The sequence below is a fragment of the Vipera berus genome (assembly GCF_964194415.1).
Source record: "Vipera berus genome assembly, chromosome: 1".
Lineage (NCBI taxonomy): Eukaryota > Metazoa > Chordata > Lepidosauria > Squamata > Viperidae > Vipera > Vipera berus.
In genome coordinates, this window is record NC_138202.1 from 211,273,485 (window position 1) to 211,287,332 (window position 13,848).

General features: G+C 41.9%; 1 protein-coding gene across 1 annotated transcript in view; it reads left to right on the plus strand.

The window, feature by feature from the left end:
* Positions 1–1,630: 1,630 nt before the first annotated feature.
* APOB (apolipoprotein B) overlaps positions 1,631–13,848 on the plus strand; it is a gene marked incomplete at both ends in the record, with an annotated part of 88,849 nt that continues 76,631 nt past the window's right edge. The window contains one exon of the mRNA XM_081344813.1: positions 1,631–1,922. Within this exon, the coding sequence (XP_081200939.1) occupies positions 1,631–1,922 (292 nt within the window). The remainder of the gene's footprint in view (positions 1,923–13,848) is intronic.

Here is a 13,848-nt window from a genome sequence, read left to right on the forward strand (position 1 = left end):
TATTGATTCAGTTTATATCTCACTGCTCATTCAGGAACTCAAGGCAGCATTTCTTCTCCCGGTTTTTCTCCACAACAGCCATCCACTGGACTGTCTTAACCTATGAATGAACAGACCAAAATCATGCTGTAAGCTTCCAACACTAAGGGTGGATATGAAACTAATTCTCCCAGCAGTAAAATGGTACTGAAACCTCTACTATACGTCTTCTTGCAGTTTATGGTAGGCTTGGTGTTGCATATGTTAGAAATTGTTTTGATTATAGGATAAGCTCAGATTTTATCAATTTATTAAGATCTTTAATTTCAGTTGAGACATTTTGAGCTGGTAAAATGTTGGAACCATGTTAATTATTTTTTTCACCAAATGGCTGCCATGGGAGTTTACTTTATTTGTTCTCACAATACCTCACAAGTTTTTTTTTCCCACAAGGCAAACTATGATGTTGCACCCCGTTCCCAGCTCCACGGTTTGGTGCACTTCTGAACAAAGCTACAGACAAAGTAATCTGCACCTTTTATTTTTATTTTCCAAGAATGCCTATAAAAGCTATGTAGAGCCCAGAAGCATTCTCAAAAATATATGTGACACTTTGGACCATGTTAGCGCATTATTCCTATTTTTATTCTTGATATAGTTTAACGAAAAGACTCTAAAAATAAGCCCTAGATACAGCAGGAAGTCTGGAACACGTACTACACTCACGAGCGCTCACTTAACGCTCATTCAAAGTTACGCAATAAGCACCCCCTAGTGTTTATGAGCAAGTCCCGAAATTATGAATGTTGCTGCACCACGGCAGTCATTCAACCTTACGAGTGACAACAATGGTACTGCAACATTCACTCTGGTTCTTCCCTCCCCACCCCCGTTCCAGGTCTCCCTAGGCACTATGCCTTCAATACTCACCCTGCAAAGATCGAGATCCTTCACTTTCTTGGCTGCTCCAGGCCTTCGGTGCATTCACAGAGAATGGAGGCCTAAAGTAATGCAAGATCATGTGAGATCAGTGGAGCGAGATCTCACGCTACTGATCTCGCGTGACCTCATGGTACTTTAGGCCTCTGTTCTCTGCAACAGAGAATGGAACTGAAGCCTGGAGACGCTTCCATGTGCCTCCTGTTGTGATTCAGGGTCAGCCTGTGGGCTTGGCAGTTGGGTCGGATGACTCAGATGAGGGGGAGGAGGGGGGTGTTGAAGAACTTGCTGATGATGGCTTTGAGGCTCCGCAGAGCCCCCAGCCAGGCCCCTCCTACCTGGTGGAGACCCAGCTGTGTGAGCCTGATAGTGTGGATGAAGATGACCCACAGCTGGCCCTGTTCAAGGACGCCCAACGCAGGAGGCAGTCAAGTAGGAGCAAGCAGAGGAAGGCTGTGGGACTTCTCGGAAGGAGGCAAAGAGAGGCCACGCCCTGAACTCTTTATAAAGGGAATGTTTGGGGGAGGGCTGGTTTGCTGAAAGCAACCGCTCCAATAGTGTTTCAAAGCTCCGGTATCTTGTTTCATGTTTTGTTTGTTTTTGTAATAAATTTGGCAGACGTATTCCAGCCTTTTGCCGTCTGTAAAGGGGTTGCCTTTTCTGCAAGGCCGGTAGCAGGCTGGTACAGAACACCTCCAGAGGCTGGATCAGGATGTCAGAGGCCTTTTCCAGGCTGCTGCCACCCAGATCTGAGGCCGAGGAATGCTTCTGCGGCCCTCTGGCAACCCGATCTCAGTGCCGGAGGCGCTTTCCAGGTTGCTGCTGCCCAGAAACGGGCCACCAGAGGGCTGCAGAAGGTCCCCCAGTCTCAGATCTGGGTGGCAGTGGCTGGAAAAGGTCTCCAATGCCCCAATCCAGCCTCCGAAGGCATGCAGAAGCATCCCCCAGCCTCAGATATGGGCAACAGCAGGAACTGCGGCAAAGAGGAGACAGATCTTTTCAAGGTGAGTCCAGCACAGCAGAAAGGGAGGGGGAAGCATGAGGTATCTTAATGAGTCAGGGAGGCCTTGGGGGCCTGTTCCATCACTAGGTACTCCATGGCCTTCCCCACCCTGAAATACCTCATGTTCATTTAACAAGTCATGTGAGTCTTAACAAGCAAGGGATTGATCTCGTTTGAGGTACGAGATTCACTCCCACGAGTTTTAGAGTTAAAAATGGAATGGGCAGGCTCCATTACACTCGTAACTCGAGGACTACCTGTATTTGTGTTGTATTATTATAGTAATATATTAGGAACTATAGGCAAATCTACTACATAAGGTGATTAATAAATTAAATATATGTACATAAGTCTAACTAAATATGGACTTTTATTTGCTATGAATTTTGTAAATGAGTTGTTTAGCTACACAATTCAAGCTTATATTGTTTTTTTATTAAAACAATAATAAAAACAATAATGTAGAAGCCTTGGTGGCGCAGTAGTTAGAGTGCAGTATGTATGTAGTACAGTATGCAGTATGTAGTAGAGTGCAGTATGGTGATTCTCACCAGCTCAAGGTTGACTCAGCCTTCCATCCTTCCAGGGTCGGTAAAATGAGGACCCAGATCATTGGGGATAAGAGGCTGACTCTGTAAACCACTTAGAGAGGGCTGTAAAAGCATTGTGAAGTGGTATATAACTCTAAGTGCTGTTGCTATTAAACACTACATTAGTTATCTTAGTGAGCTATACTTATCAGAGTTTTGATTGATACTTCGTAGGATTCCTTGCTATAACAGATAACTGGGATAAAAAAAGTGGAGGGAATTAACTTTTTCGGTCTTCCATAAGAAACACACATACACACATAAACAAACACACACAGAGAAACACATATGCATTGATATGAATTATTTAAGAGAGGTTATTCAGAGGTTAGTAGGTAAAAGAAGAAATGAAAAAGATTTGTTATTCAGTTACTCTACTAACACGAACCCAGTTCTCTTCATCATCTAGCTCAGAGGTCAAGTGTATATTTAGCACACATCTGAAGTTTCCAGTGGTTTCCCACCCCCCAAAAAATACCTCCTGTTCACAGAAAACAGAGCAGGAAAAACCTCTGTATGTAAGACTTATTGTTGGACAGGATACATAGATTTCCAGTATATGATTCAGTATATGATTCAACAGAAGATATCTTCATATGATTCATTTCAGTATTTGTTAGGTGCAATAGTTTATTATTTGAAAGTAAGTTGATAAGAAAACTCAAAGTACAGTTATTTTGTAGGTTAAGAATCTCACATAGGTCAAGTGAAAACATTCAGGATTTTTCCAAAGGAATTTCTTTGGGCCAAATTCCCAAGGCAGTAACAGTATTATATTGTATTATAATTTGAAGTGCAATCAAGTAAAGCTATGACTTCAATAGAACTTATTTAAGGAATAAAGGACTGTATCTTCACATATAGTATTTATGTATCTGTGAATGTATGTAAAACTGAAATCAATTTTCTGTATCAAAATTACACATGTAAACATTTAAATAAAAATGGCTTTAAATAAAAATTATAGCAGCTAATACTTCATAAGAACTCAGCTGTGACTTCACTGGGGATTTCTGTATTTTGTGAATTTGGCACTGAAAATAATAATGGAAATATATTTTGTGCTGAAAAGATAAAATAAACTAGAGGCTGAATTGTGAAATGAATATGAACACTAAAGGAGATTATAGATAGTCCTTGACTTACAATGACAATGGAGCCCAGAATTTTGGTCTCAAGTTGTTGCAATTGTTGTATGACAAATCACCACATGCCTGGACTCGATTTTATGACTGCTTTTACAATGACTGTTAACCAAGTCACTGTGATCATTAAGCAAATCACATGGTTGGTAAGCAAATCCAACGCCAGCTTATACAATGAGTGTTTTCTGCTTAAAAGCAGCAAAAAAAAATGTTGCAAACCTAATAATGTAACCAGGGATGCTGCAACTAGCCCTAAATGCAAGTTGGTTGCCAAGCCCCCAAAATGCAATCACATGACCCCGAGGGTGTTGGGGCAGTCATAACTTTGAGAATGGGTCATAAGTAATTTTTTGCGTTTGTTGTACCCTCAGACTTGCATTAAGCAACCAGTCGTATGTCAAAGACTACCTGTAAAACATTAATCTAGAAAGGAAAGTTATTGAGGTAGCGAAGTACAAAAAAAGGTGTAAAGAATATCAGACAAAGAATTCAAAATGTAAAAGCATGAGCTAAGAAAAAAAAGGCAATATGGTTAAAATGGTTTAGACTAACACCATCGTCTATGCCTCTTCATTTCTTTCTGTCAATATCTTTCTACAGCATTCTTGCAAAACATCTACACCTTCACCACATGATGATGATGATGATAACTTTATTGTCACTTTGAATGTACACCAATCGGCATACATCAAAATGAAATTTCGTTGCATACAGCTCTCAAAGGGTCACCACCTCCGATATATACTCCTTGTTCGGGGCCCGCTCAAATTTCACATTGTCCATTTTAGTCTCTAGGGAGTGAACGATGGCAAACAGGACAGATGGAAATGGGGCTCCATGTGGATTAGCCCTCAAATTCGCTTGTATTCTGACAACCTCGCCTTCTTTCCTTTTTCTGATCCTGACTCTTCCACCCTTTCCTTAAAGAGGCCTTGGTTCTTTTCACCCCTGGAGCACACTGCTGACGCTGCCACCAACTCCTCCAAAAGCCTCTCTCTCTTCCTCTGGGCCTGCCGACAGCCTCATCCAGTTCCTTCGCTCCATAAGCTCCAGGTCCTCTCCTCCTCTGCCTCCTCTGGAAACAGCCCTGATTTGCAGTAGAATCCATCACTGGGCCAGCAGTCAGATCTTGCTGCTGGTAGAACAAATTCAAACAGCACCAACGACTTTTAATGGTCTCACCAACAGTTCCAAAACAACTAGAAACTCGCCATGCCAGCAAAGATTGTCGGTTGTATGTCGTACGTTACCTGAGTTCCACCATGTTGCTCAAACACATTAAAATCTTCCTGATCATGTGGCCTATAGCCCTTGCTATCCCTCCCAAAACTATTCACCTTCAAGAGCCAATGCAGCTGCAGCCATTCCAGGTGCCGCCATCTTAGAACATCTATCTACCACTTCCCTCATTACCCTTAATGCTCTGAATTGCACTTCACAGCAAGTGTAGGAAGGAACGTACCAGGAATGTGAAGCTGAAGGCTAATTTTATACAGCCTTTAATCTTAAATTTCAAAAAGGGATTAGGTCAGATTTTTGCAGATTTCAGCCAGCAGAGAAGGAGGCAAAAAGAGGAAGAAAGAATAAATGGAATAGCAATGGCAGAAAGGAAATGTGGTGATGATGTAGATGTTTTGCAAGGAGAAGACGGGAAAAATAAGGAGCCAGAATAATGTTCTTGTTTACTCTTTATTCTGCCTTTATCTCCTGGGATTCAAGTTTCCTCTTCATTGCGCTGTGACTCCAACACATTCTCTGAAAAATGTGACACTTGTAAGAGGAATTAGAAAACAAAAATTTCCATCCTTGCTTTAGATAATGATGGGAACTTCTTGCCTACCACACCCTCAAGCCAGGAGAGGTTCCAACAAAGCTCTTCTCTCAAATGCTCCTTCTTCTGGCAAGAAGTGGAGAGATATGGCTGAAGGCCCCTCTTTGAAAAGAGAAGCACCTTGCAGGCAATCTCCAACAGATAAAAGCACTAGGCAGCTGGAGTCCTTCCGGGTAAGAGGATCTAGGAGTATTGTCTCCCATTTATGTTTTGGATTACACACTTCTGCAGTCATGAAGAAATAGGGAACAGTGGCTTCTGTCTCCTCTTCAAATGAAGAGAAATTGATTACTTCAGCAATAAGGCTTATGCACTGAGGCAGGAGATGGTAGAGTACAGGAAGGCCTGGAGGAACGTTGTCCATGGGGTCGCGATGGGTCGGACACAACTTCACAAATAACAACAACACTGAGGCAGGCTTGGCTTCTTTAAGCCCCACTCCATGAAATAATTCATCAGCATAATCAGATTGGGGGAGAAGGGCAATAGAATAGAATAGAGCTGGAAGGGATCTTGGAGGTCTTCTAGTCCAGCCCCTTGCTCAAGCAGGAGAACCTATACCATCTCAGACAAGTGACTGTCCAGTCTCTTCTTAAAAATCTCCAGGGATGGAGCGCCTACAACTTCTGAAGGCAAGCTGTTCCACTGGTTAATTGTCTTCACTGTTTGGAACTTTCTCCTTAATTCCAGGTTGCTTCTCTCTTTGGTCGGTTTCCAACCATTGTTTCTTGTCTTGCCCTCTGGTGCTTTGGAGAATAGTTTGACACTCTATTCTTTGTGGCAGCCCCTCAAATACTGGAATACTGCTATCATGTCACCCCTATTTCTTCTTTTCTTTAGACTAGCCAAACTCAAGTCCTGCAGCCATTCTTCATGTGTTTTAGTCTCCAGGCCTTTGATCATTTTAGTTGCTCTTCTCTGAACTTTTTCCAAGGTCTCAACATCTTTTTTTGTAGTATGGTGACCAAAATTGGTTGTAGTATTCCAGGTGTGGTTTTACTAGGGTTTTATAAAGCGGTACTAATGCTTCGCATGATCTTGATTCTATGCCTCTGTTTATACAACCCAGGATTGTATTAGCTTTTTTGGCTACTACTGCAAAATGCTGGCTCATAGTCAAGTGATTGTCCACTAGGACTCCAAGGTCCATCTCATAGTTGCTGGTTTTGAGCCAGGTCTCACCTAATCTGTACTTAAACATTTGATTTTCCCTGCCTAAATGTAAAACTTTGTTTTTTTCCACATTAAAACTCTTGTTGGATAGAGTCCATTGTTCAAGTTTGTCAAGATCTTTTTGGATCCTGAGCTTGTCTTCTGGGGTGTTGGCTACTCCTGCCAGTTTGGTGTCATTGCAAATTTGATGAGTTCTTCTTCTATTCCCTCATCTAAGTCATTGATGAAGATATTGAAGAGTACTGGGCCTAAGATGGAACCTTGTGGTACCCCACTATTTACTTCTCTCCATGTGGATGGTGTACCATTGAGGACTACTGGCTAAGTATGGTTTGTCAGCCAGCTACAGACCCATCTGATGGTGTTGTTGTCTATTCCACCTTTTTCTAGCCTCCTAAGTAGCAGGTTATGGTCTACTTTGTCAAAAGCCTTACTGAAGTCTAAATATACTATGTGCACAGTGTTTTGCTGGTCTAGTAATTTAGTCACTTTATCTAAAAATGAAATAAGATTAGTTTGGCATGATCTGTTTTTGACAAACCTATGCTGGCTACTGGTTATAACTTTGTTTGCTTCTAGTTGTTCACAGACCTGTTTTTTATTATCTTTTCCAGGATCTTCCCAAGTATTGATGTTAGACTAATTGGTCTGCAGTTTCCTGGGTCTGGTTTTTTTTCTTTTCCTTTCTTGAAGATGGGAACCACATCATCCCTTTTCCAACCCTCAAGTACTTCCCTGGTGCTCCAGGATTTTTGAAAGATATAGTACAATGGTTCTAAGATAACATCTGCCAACTCCTTCAGAACTCTGGGATGTAATCTGTCGGATCCCGGTGATTTATATTCGTCAAGGTCGGATAGGTGTTCTTTTATCATTTTCTTACTTATTTTAATTGTTTCTAGTTTGTCTTTTGCAGTAGTTTTTTTGGCATGTTGAGCTATAATTTCTTTTTGTGTGAAGACTGATGCAAAGAATTAGTTAAGCAGCTCAGCTTTCTCCCTACTGCCTGTTACTTCCTTGCCATCTTCTCTCTTTAGTGGACCTATAGTTTCCTTGATTTTTTTTCTTGTTATTTATATGTTGAAAGAAACTTTTTTTATTGTTCTTGATTTCTGTTGCAAGTCTTTGTTCATTCTGAGCCTTTGCTTTCCTGACTTCATCTTTGCATGTTCTGGCTGTCTGCTAATAATCAGCCTTAGTTATGTGTCTCTCTTTCCATTTTTTGTACTTGTCCTTTTTGTCTTTCAGTTTGTCAGAGAGCTTTGTGCAGCCATGCTGGTTTCTTCTTGAATTCCTTGTTTTTCTTTTTCAGTGGTATTGTGCTGGACTGGGCTTTTATGATCATATTTTTCACAGTTTCCCATACTTCTTGCGTTGTTTTCCCCTTTAGGATTTTCGTCCATGGAATCTTTCCTAGTTTCTCGGAGTTTGTTAAAATCAGGTCTTTTGAAGTTTAAGACATTGGTTGAATTATTTTCTATTGCTTGTGTTTGCATTATATTGAATTCCAGTATGACATGATCATTTTCCCCCAAGGTTCTGGCAACTTCAACTCCCTCTATCACTCCCTCTATCAGTCCATCTATTTCTTCTGATTGGTTTATTTATTTATTTATTTATTTATTTATTCGTTTTATATACCGCCCTTCTCCCGGAGGACTCAGGGCGGTGTACAGAGCAAAGTAAGTATACAATAAACCAACAATAAAACAAATAAAACCCCAGATCTACAAATAAAACCCCAAATCTATCAGGCCAGGCCGGCTTGCTGGAATAGATAGGTTTTTAAATCTCGCTGAAAGGTGCGAAGGTCAGGGGCCATCCGGATTTCGGCTGGTAAGCGGTTCCAGAGGATTGGCGCACCCACCGAGAATGCTCTCCCCCTGGGGGTCACCAGCCGGCATTCTCTGACCGGTGGCACCCTGAGGAGGCCCTCTCTGTGGGAGCGCACAGGACGGAGGGGTGTTGACGGTGGCAGTAGGTGCTCCCGTAGGTAATCCGGACCCATGCCATGTAGGGCTTTGTATGTCATCACTAGCACCTTGAATTTCACCCGGAAGGCAACTGGAAGCCAGTGCAGCTCACGAAGCAGAGGTGTAATATGGGAGTATCGGGGAGCCCCCAAAAGCGTCCGTGCAGCTGCACTCTGTACCAGCTGAAGCTTCCGAGTGATTCTCAAGGGCAGCCCCATGTAAAGAGCGTTGCAGTAGTCAAGACGAGAGGTCACAAGTGCATGGGTGACTGTACGTAAGGCATCCAGGTCCAGATAGGGTCGTAGCTGGCGCACCAGACGAACCTGAGTGAAAGCCCCCCTAGTCACAGCTCCTATGTGATCTTCTAAGGAGAGCTGTGAATCTAGGAGGACACCCAGGTTGCGAGCCCTATCTACGGGGGGCAGTAACTCGCCCCCAATATTAAGGGATGGAATACTCTGAATATCCTGACATGCCGGTATGTACAGCCATTCAGTCTTGTCCGGGTTGAGTTGAAGCCTGTTCCTCCCCATCCATTCCCGGACCACTTCCAGGCAATGGGACATCACGTCAAGGGCATCACTGATGTGGTTTGGGGTCGAGATGAAAAGCTGGGTGTCATCAGCATACTGATGATAACCCACTCCAAAACCACGGATGATCTCACCTAGCGGCTAGCGTTGGGTGACCTGTAGTATGCCCCTATGGCAATGTCACTTTTTTCCCTTTTATATTGACCCATATAGATTCTGGAAGGCTTTTATCTTTGATCATGTGCATTTCTGTAGATATGTAAGTTACTTACAACGCAGTTCTGGAGTTCCAATGGCTGCACATGCATGCACACCTGCACGCCCATGTGTGCGCGCACGCACACACACACCATGATCATCAATTGCATTTCAGGCACTTGGTAACTGGCTCTCCTTTATGGCCAGTTGCAGCATTCTGCCTTCATGGGATCTCAATTTATGACGGCTTTGTTGCTGGGTTGTTTGTTTCAAAACAAAAAATGCTCTTAGGAATAAATGGATTCACTTCACAGCCACGGTGTACACTTAATAACCACCACGTTCAGTTAAGGACCACCACATTCACTAAATGACCACCCCACTATAGTTAAGCGGGAGGTCTGAATCCATGTCCTCTATTCTTTGTTTGGCACTCTAACCACTATGTCATAATTGGCAATTAGCTTCCTAGGCAATCCTAAACCACTTCAGTTTTCTGAAAATGCATACTGAACAACATTTGCATCAAAGCAATTTCCTGTGAACAGATGTGTAGACATTTTGCTTACCTTCGCTAAGCTCCTTTTAAAATGAACAGAAAGAAACATTAACTGTTAAGAAGATTTTCTCCTGTTACTAAATAACATCTGTTCCCTTTGCTTCCCAGACACCAACTACTATCAACAGATAATCTCTAGCCTAAATTTACATTTTGGAGTTCCCTAATGATAAAAGAGCATTAATGCAAACAGGGAAAAGAACTGCTACAAGTTTCTCTAAGCCAGGAGCAGCCTTGAAAACAGGAATTGAAGCTTAACTCTACCCAGAGATGCACTGGTCAAAAGGCCCTTGGCTGTTCTTTGTTCCCAGAAAGCTGGGGGTGGACTGGTGGGAATGAGATGGGTGAGGAGAAAGAAAGAGTAACTCTGTCTCCAACCCATCACTTTTGCTCTTATACCAAATTATTCAACCATGAATAACCCCTACAGGATTCAGAGCTTCATCTTCTTTGAGAGCAGTAATCACTACATGTAATATCTGCTAATATCTATGTAGATTCTCAGTCATCCAGGTCACAGTTTTGCTTTTCACAAGGCAACTGGACTTTCTTATTTTTCTTCGAAGACATTTCGCTTCTGATCCAAGAAGCTTCTTCAGCTCTGACTGGGAAATGAAAAGATTTATACTCCTGCAGACAGCTGTTCATTTGCATTCTCTTAGCGCATCGTTAAAGCTACCTGGAGGCTCATCTATGTCTCCAGGGTTACCTGACTAGTGCAAGTGGATGTGCAACCTTCTTGGAACAGTTGAAAGGGCTGTGTTGTAGACTGGAGATAGATGATGTCAGATCCCTCCCCTTCTGTTGAGAGAGGGCTGTTTCCATCTTTGACCCTTCTTTCAAACTAGCGGTCCTTCTCTGTCCAAAATATGGACTTTGCTGTCTTCAAAAGAGTGGCCTTTGTCTTTTAAATGCAGATGGACTGCTGACTCTTGTCCTGATGGTTTGTTCTCCTATGTTGTGCCATACGTTTATGAAGTTGTTGTTTTGTTTCCCCAATGTTCACATGACTCACTGCATTGTACTGCATATACCATGTTGCTCAGTTTGTGTCTGGGTGTTTTATCCTTGGGGTGGACAAGCTTCTTCCCACCATCCAGTCAGAGCTGAAGAAACCTCTTGGATGAGAAGTGAAACATCTTCAAAGAAAAACACTTGCATCATGTTAAATATTTTTAGGTTTAGTGGCTTTAGGAAAATCACTTGTGGTGCAAGATAAAGTAGAATAGTGCACACAAAGCCTCCCTCCCTCACACACACACAGTCATGCTAACAGTTATTTTTTTACCCCAAACTATCAAGACTTTTCTAAAAGTAATATTTACTCTTCATCTGAAATATATGCATTGATATGTAATATGGCATTCGCTTCTGAAATCTCCCTCTTTCCTTTTGAAAACACAGCTGCTTTAAATTATATTAGTAGAGCAGAACTCTACATTTATATGGTAAAGCAAACTTACAATCAAATTTTAAATTAAATAAATAACACACCGTGTTTTACAATTCCAGTAAGTTTGGAGCTATTCTACTGTGTTTTCAATGCTTTAAAATATAACAATCTTTAAAAATGGTCATTTGAATGGCACATCAATCTCTTTTGTACATTTAGATTTTGTTTTCTTTTTTTATTAAAAGTGGGGGAAATCATCTCTAGACCAACTAATGCCAATGGGCCGCTTTTCTCTGAAGCTGCACTGCTTAATTGACAAGTATGTTTTTAGTATATGACTAGAGAAATCACATTTTTAGGAATTATTAAAGTTTTAAATGGTGGAATGGCATTCTACTTGAGCTAACTCCTGCCGACTACATGAACTTGCCATTGTGCCTTATTTGGCAGTGATATAGAACTGGTCTGCCAATTGCCTTTGTCTAGGATGGTTTTTGACTCCCCAGTCTAATCTGCAGTCTGGAATTTTACTTTGTCTGATCTCAAAAGAAGCTAAGGTGAGCAGGATAATGCTTGGATGGGGCGAGACCAGGAAATCTCAGAATAATAGATTAGACAGAGAAAGTGAAGAAACTTCCTGGTAGATGGCAATGGTAAAAAGGAAGGAAAAAAGGCCTGGAGGGCTGGTGAAGGAAATCAAAGAGCCAATCTATCCAATCATGAGTAAAAACAACAAACCAGGAGACTGTGAGTTCTAGTTGCATCTTAGGCGTGAAAGATAGCTGGGTGACCTTGACCCAGTCACTGTCTCAGCCCAGCCCACTTCATAAGGTTGTTGTTGTGGAAAAAAATTGGAGGGGGAAGGAGTTTGACACCTTGAGTTACCTATAAAGAAATAAAGGTGGGATAAAAAATAAATTACTAATTAACAGTGTAATCTTATGAGACCCAGGAACTAGCTTCTCATCTATCGCAGTGTCTGACCTCTGGAATGAACATGCATGGGCATGCGCATGCACACACACACACACACACACTCACACACACACAGGGAGGGAGGAAGGGAGGGAGGGAGAGAGAGACGATCTGTACAGCTTCCAGTCTAATGACATTCAAAGAGTCAGTAAAAATGTGGTGGTTCTTCCAGACTTTAGGATTGGTGGTATGGAGTCCCTGTAAGTTTAGCCTTTATAAAACAAAAACAAAAAAACTTTTATTGTTGATGTACTCTTCTGGTCAGATATGACTTGTTTCCTATATTTATGTTTAAATGAGGCAGCGTATCCTCTCCTGAATGTGAGTGCAGTGCTCCTTGTCGCACTTTTCATTGTACAGTACCACCATTTCTCCATTTGTATGCACTCTCCTGAGTTTCTTTGCTTTAATTAAACCCCCAAAGAAACATTACAGGGAAATTTACCTGTAATTTCCCTGCTTAGAAGGTCCTTTGTGCTCAGCAAGCAACCATTCCTCTTTTTTTTGTATTCTGTTTGCTTAAGTTCCATAAGGTGGAATATAAATTCTTGGAATGGTGAACTTGTTATGACTGCTATTTACATCTCTGGTCAGGACTATTTGTGCACATCAACTTTCTTGCAGTGCAGTAAAAGGGTCTTTTAAGAGTGCTCTTGTTATCTTACACCTGCAGGTAAATCCAGTGCAAGGTTCCCATAGGAAATGGAGGGAAAAGGTGGAGCCAGAGGAGGAGCTACTGAAGCTAGGACCCAAAAATCTGAAAAGCCAGATAAGATGATAAATAGCTAGACAGAATCTGCTAACCGTTGGAAAGTCCCAGATGGCTTTGGGATAGTAAGCCAACTTGGCAGATCTTTAGCGAACTGAATTGGTTCATGGTTACTTATAGTTGTACTCTAGATCAAAGGATACCCTTATGTTTAGCCTTTTGGTATTATTTTCTATTCAGTACTTTTAGCTAGCACACTAAATATATTTTCTCCCTAAATGATAAGTTCCTTTGACTTTATAGTGAGGCATATTTTTTTGCAAGCTCTTGTTATGAAATCTCCCCCATCAGTGATAAGAGGTGACCAAATAAGCGCTGCCATTTCAAAGGGTTATTCTGCTTCCCTGTGCCTTCTACACCCATTGGCATGGGCTGAACCAGCTCAGAGTAGCTGGCTGGGGCTATTGCAAAGAGGATGCAGGACTATAACCTTTGGACCTTTTGTAATTTGCTCTCAACGCTCTTAAACCCTTTGGCTCAGCTGCTTTACCAGGGTGTATTTAAAGGCAGGTCCAAGTAGGGACAGTCAAACTGACTTTGTTGTTGGAGTAGGAGAAGTGGAAGGGAGCAGAGCAGCCAAAGGGTCCCTTTCAACATGGGACACCCGCAGCTGTGGCCCCTGTGGCTGCTGCTGCTGTTAAGCAATGAGGCTTTAACGCGTAAGTAGAGATCTCTCAGATGATTGGGGGAAGGGGGTTGGTTCTTTTAACTTGAGAAACAACCTTGATCTTAATATATTCAATGAGGTGGCTAATAATAAGAGCAGTTTTGACAGAGGATTAGAATTA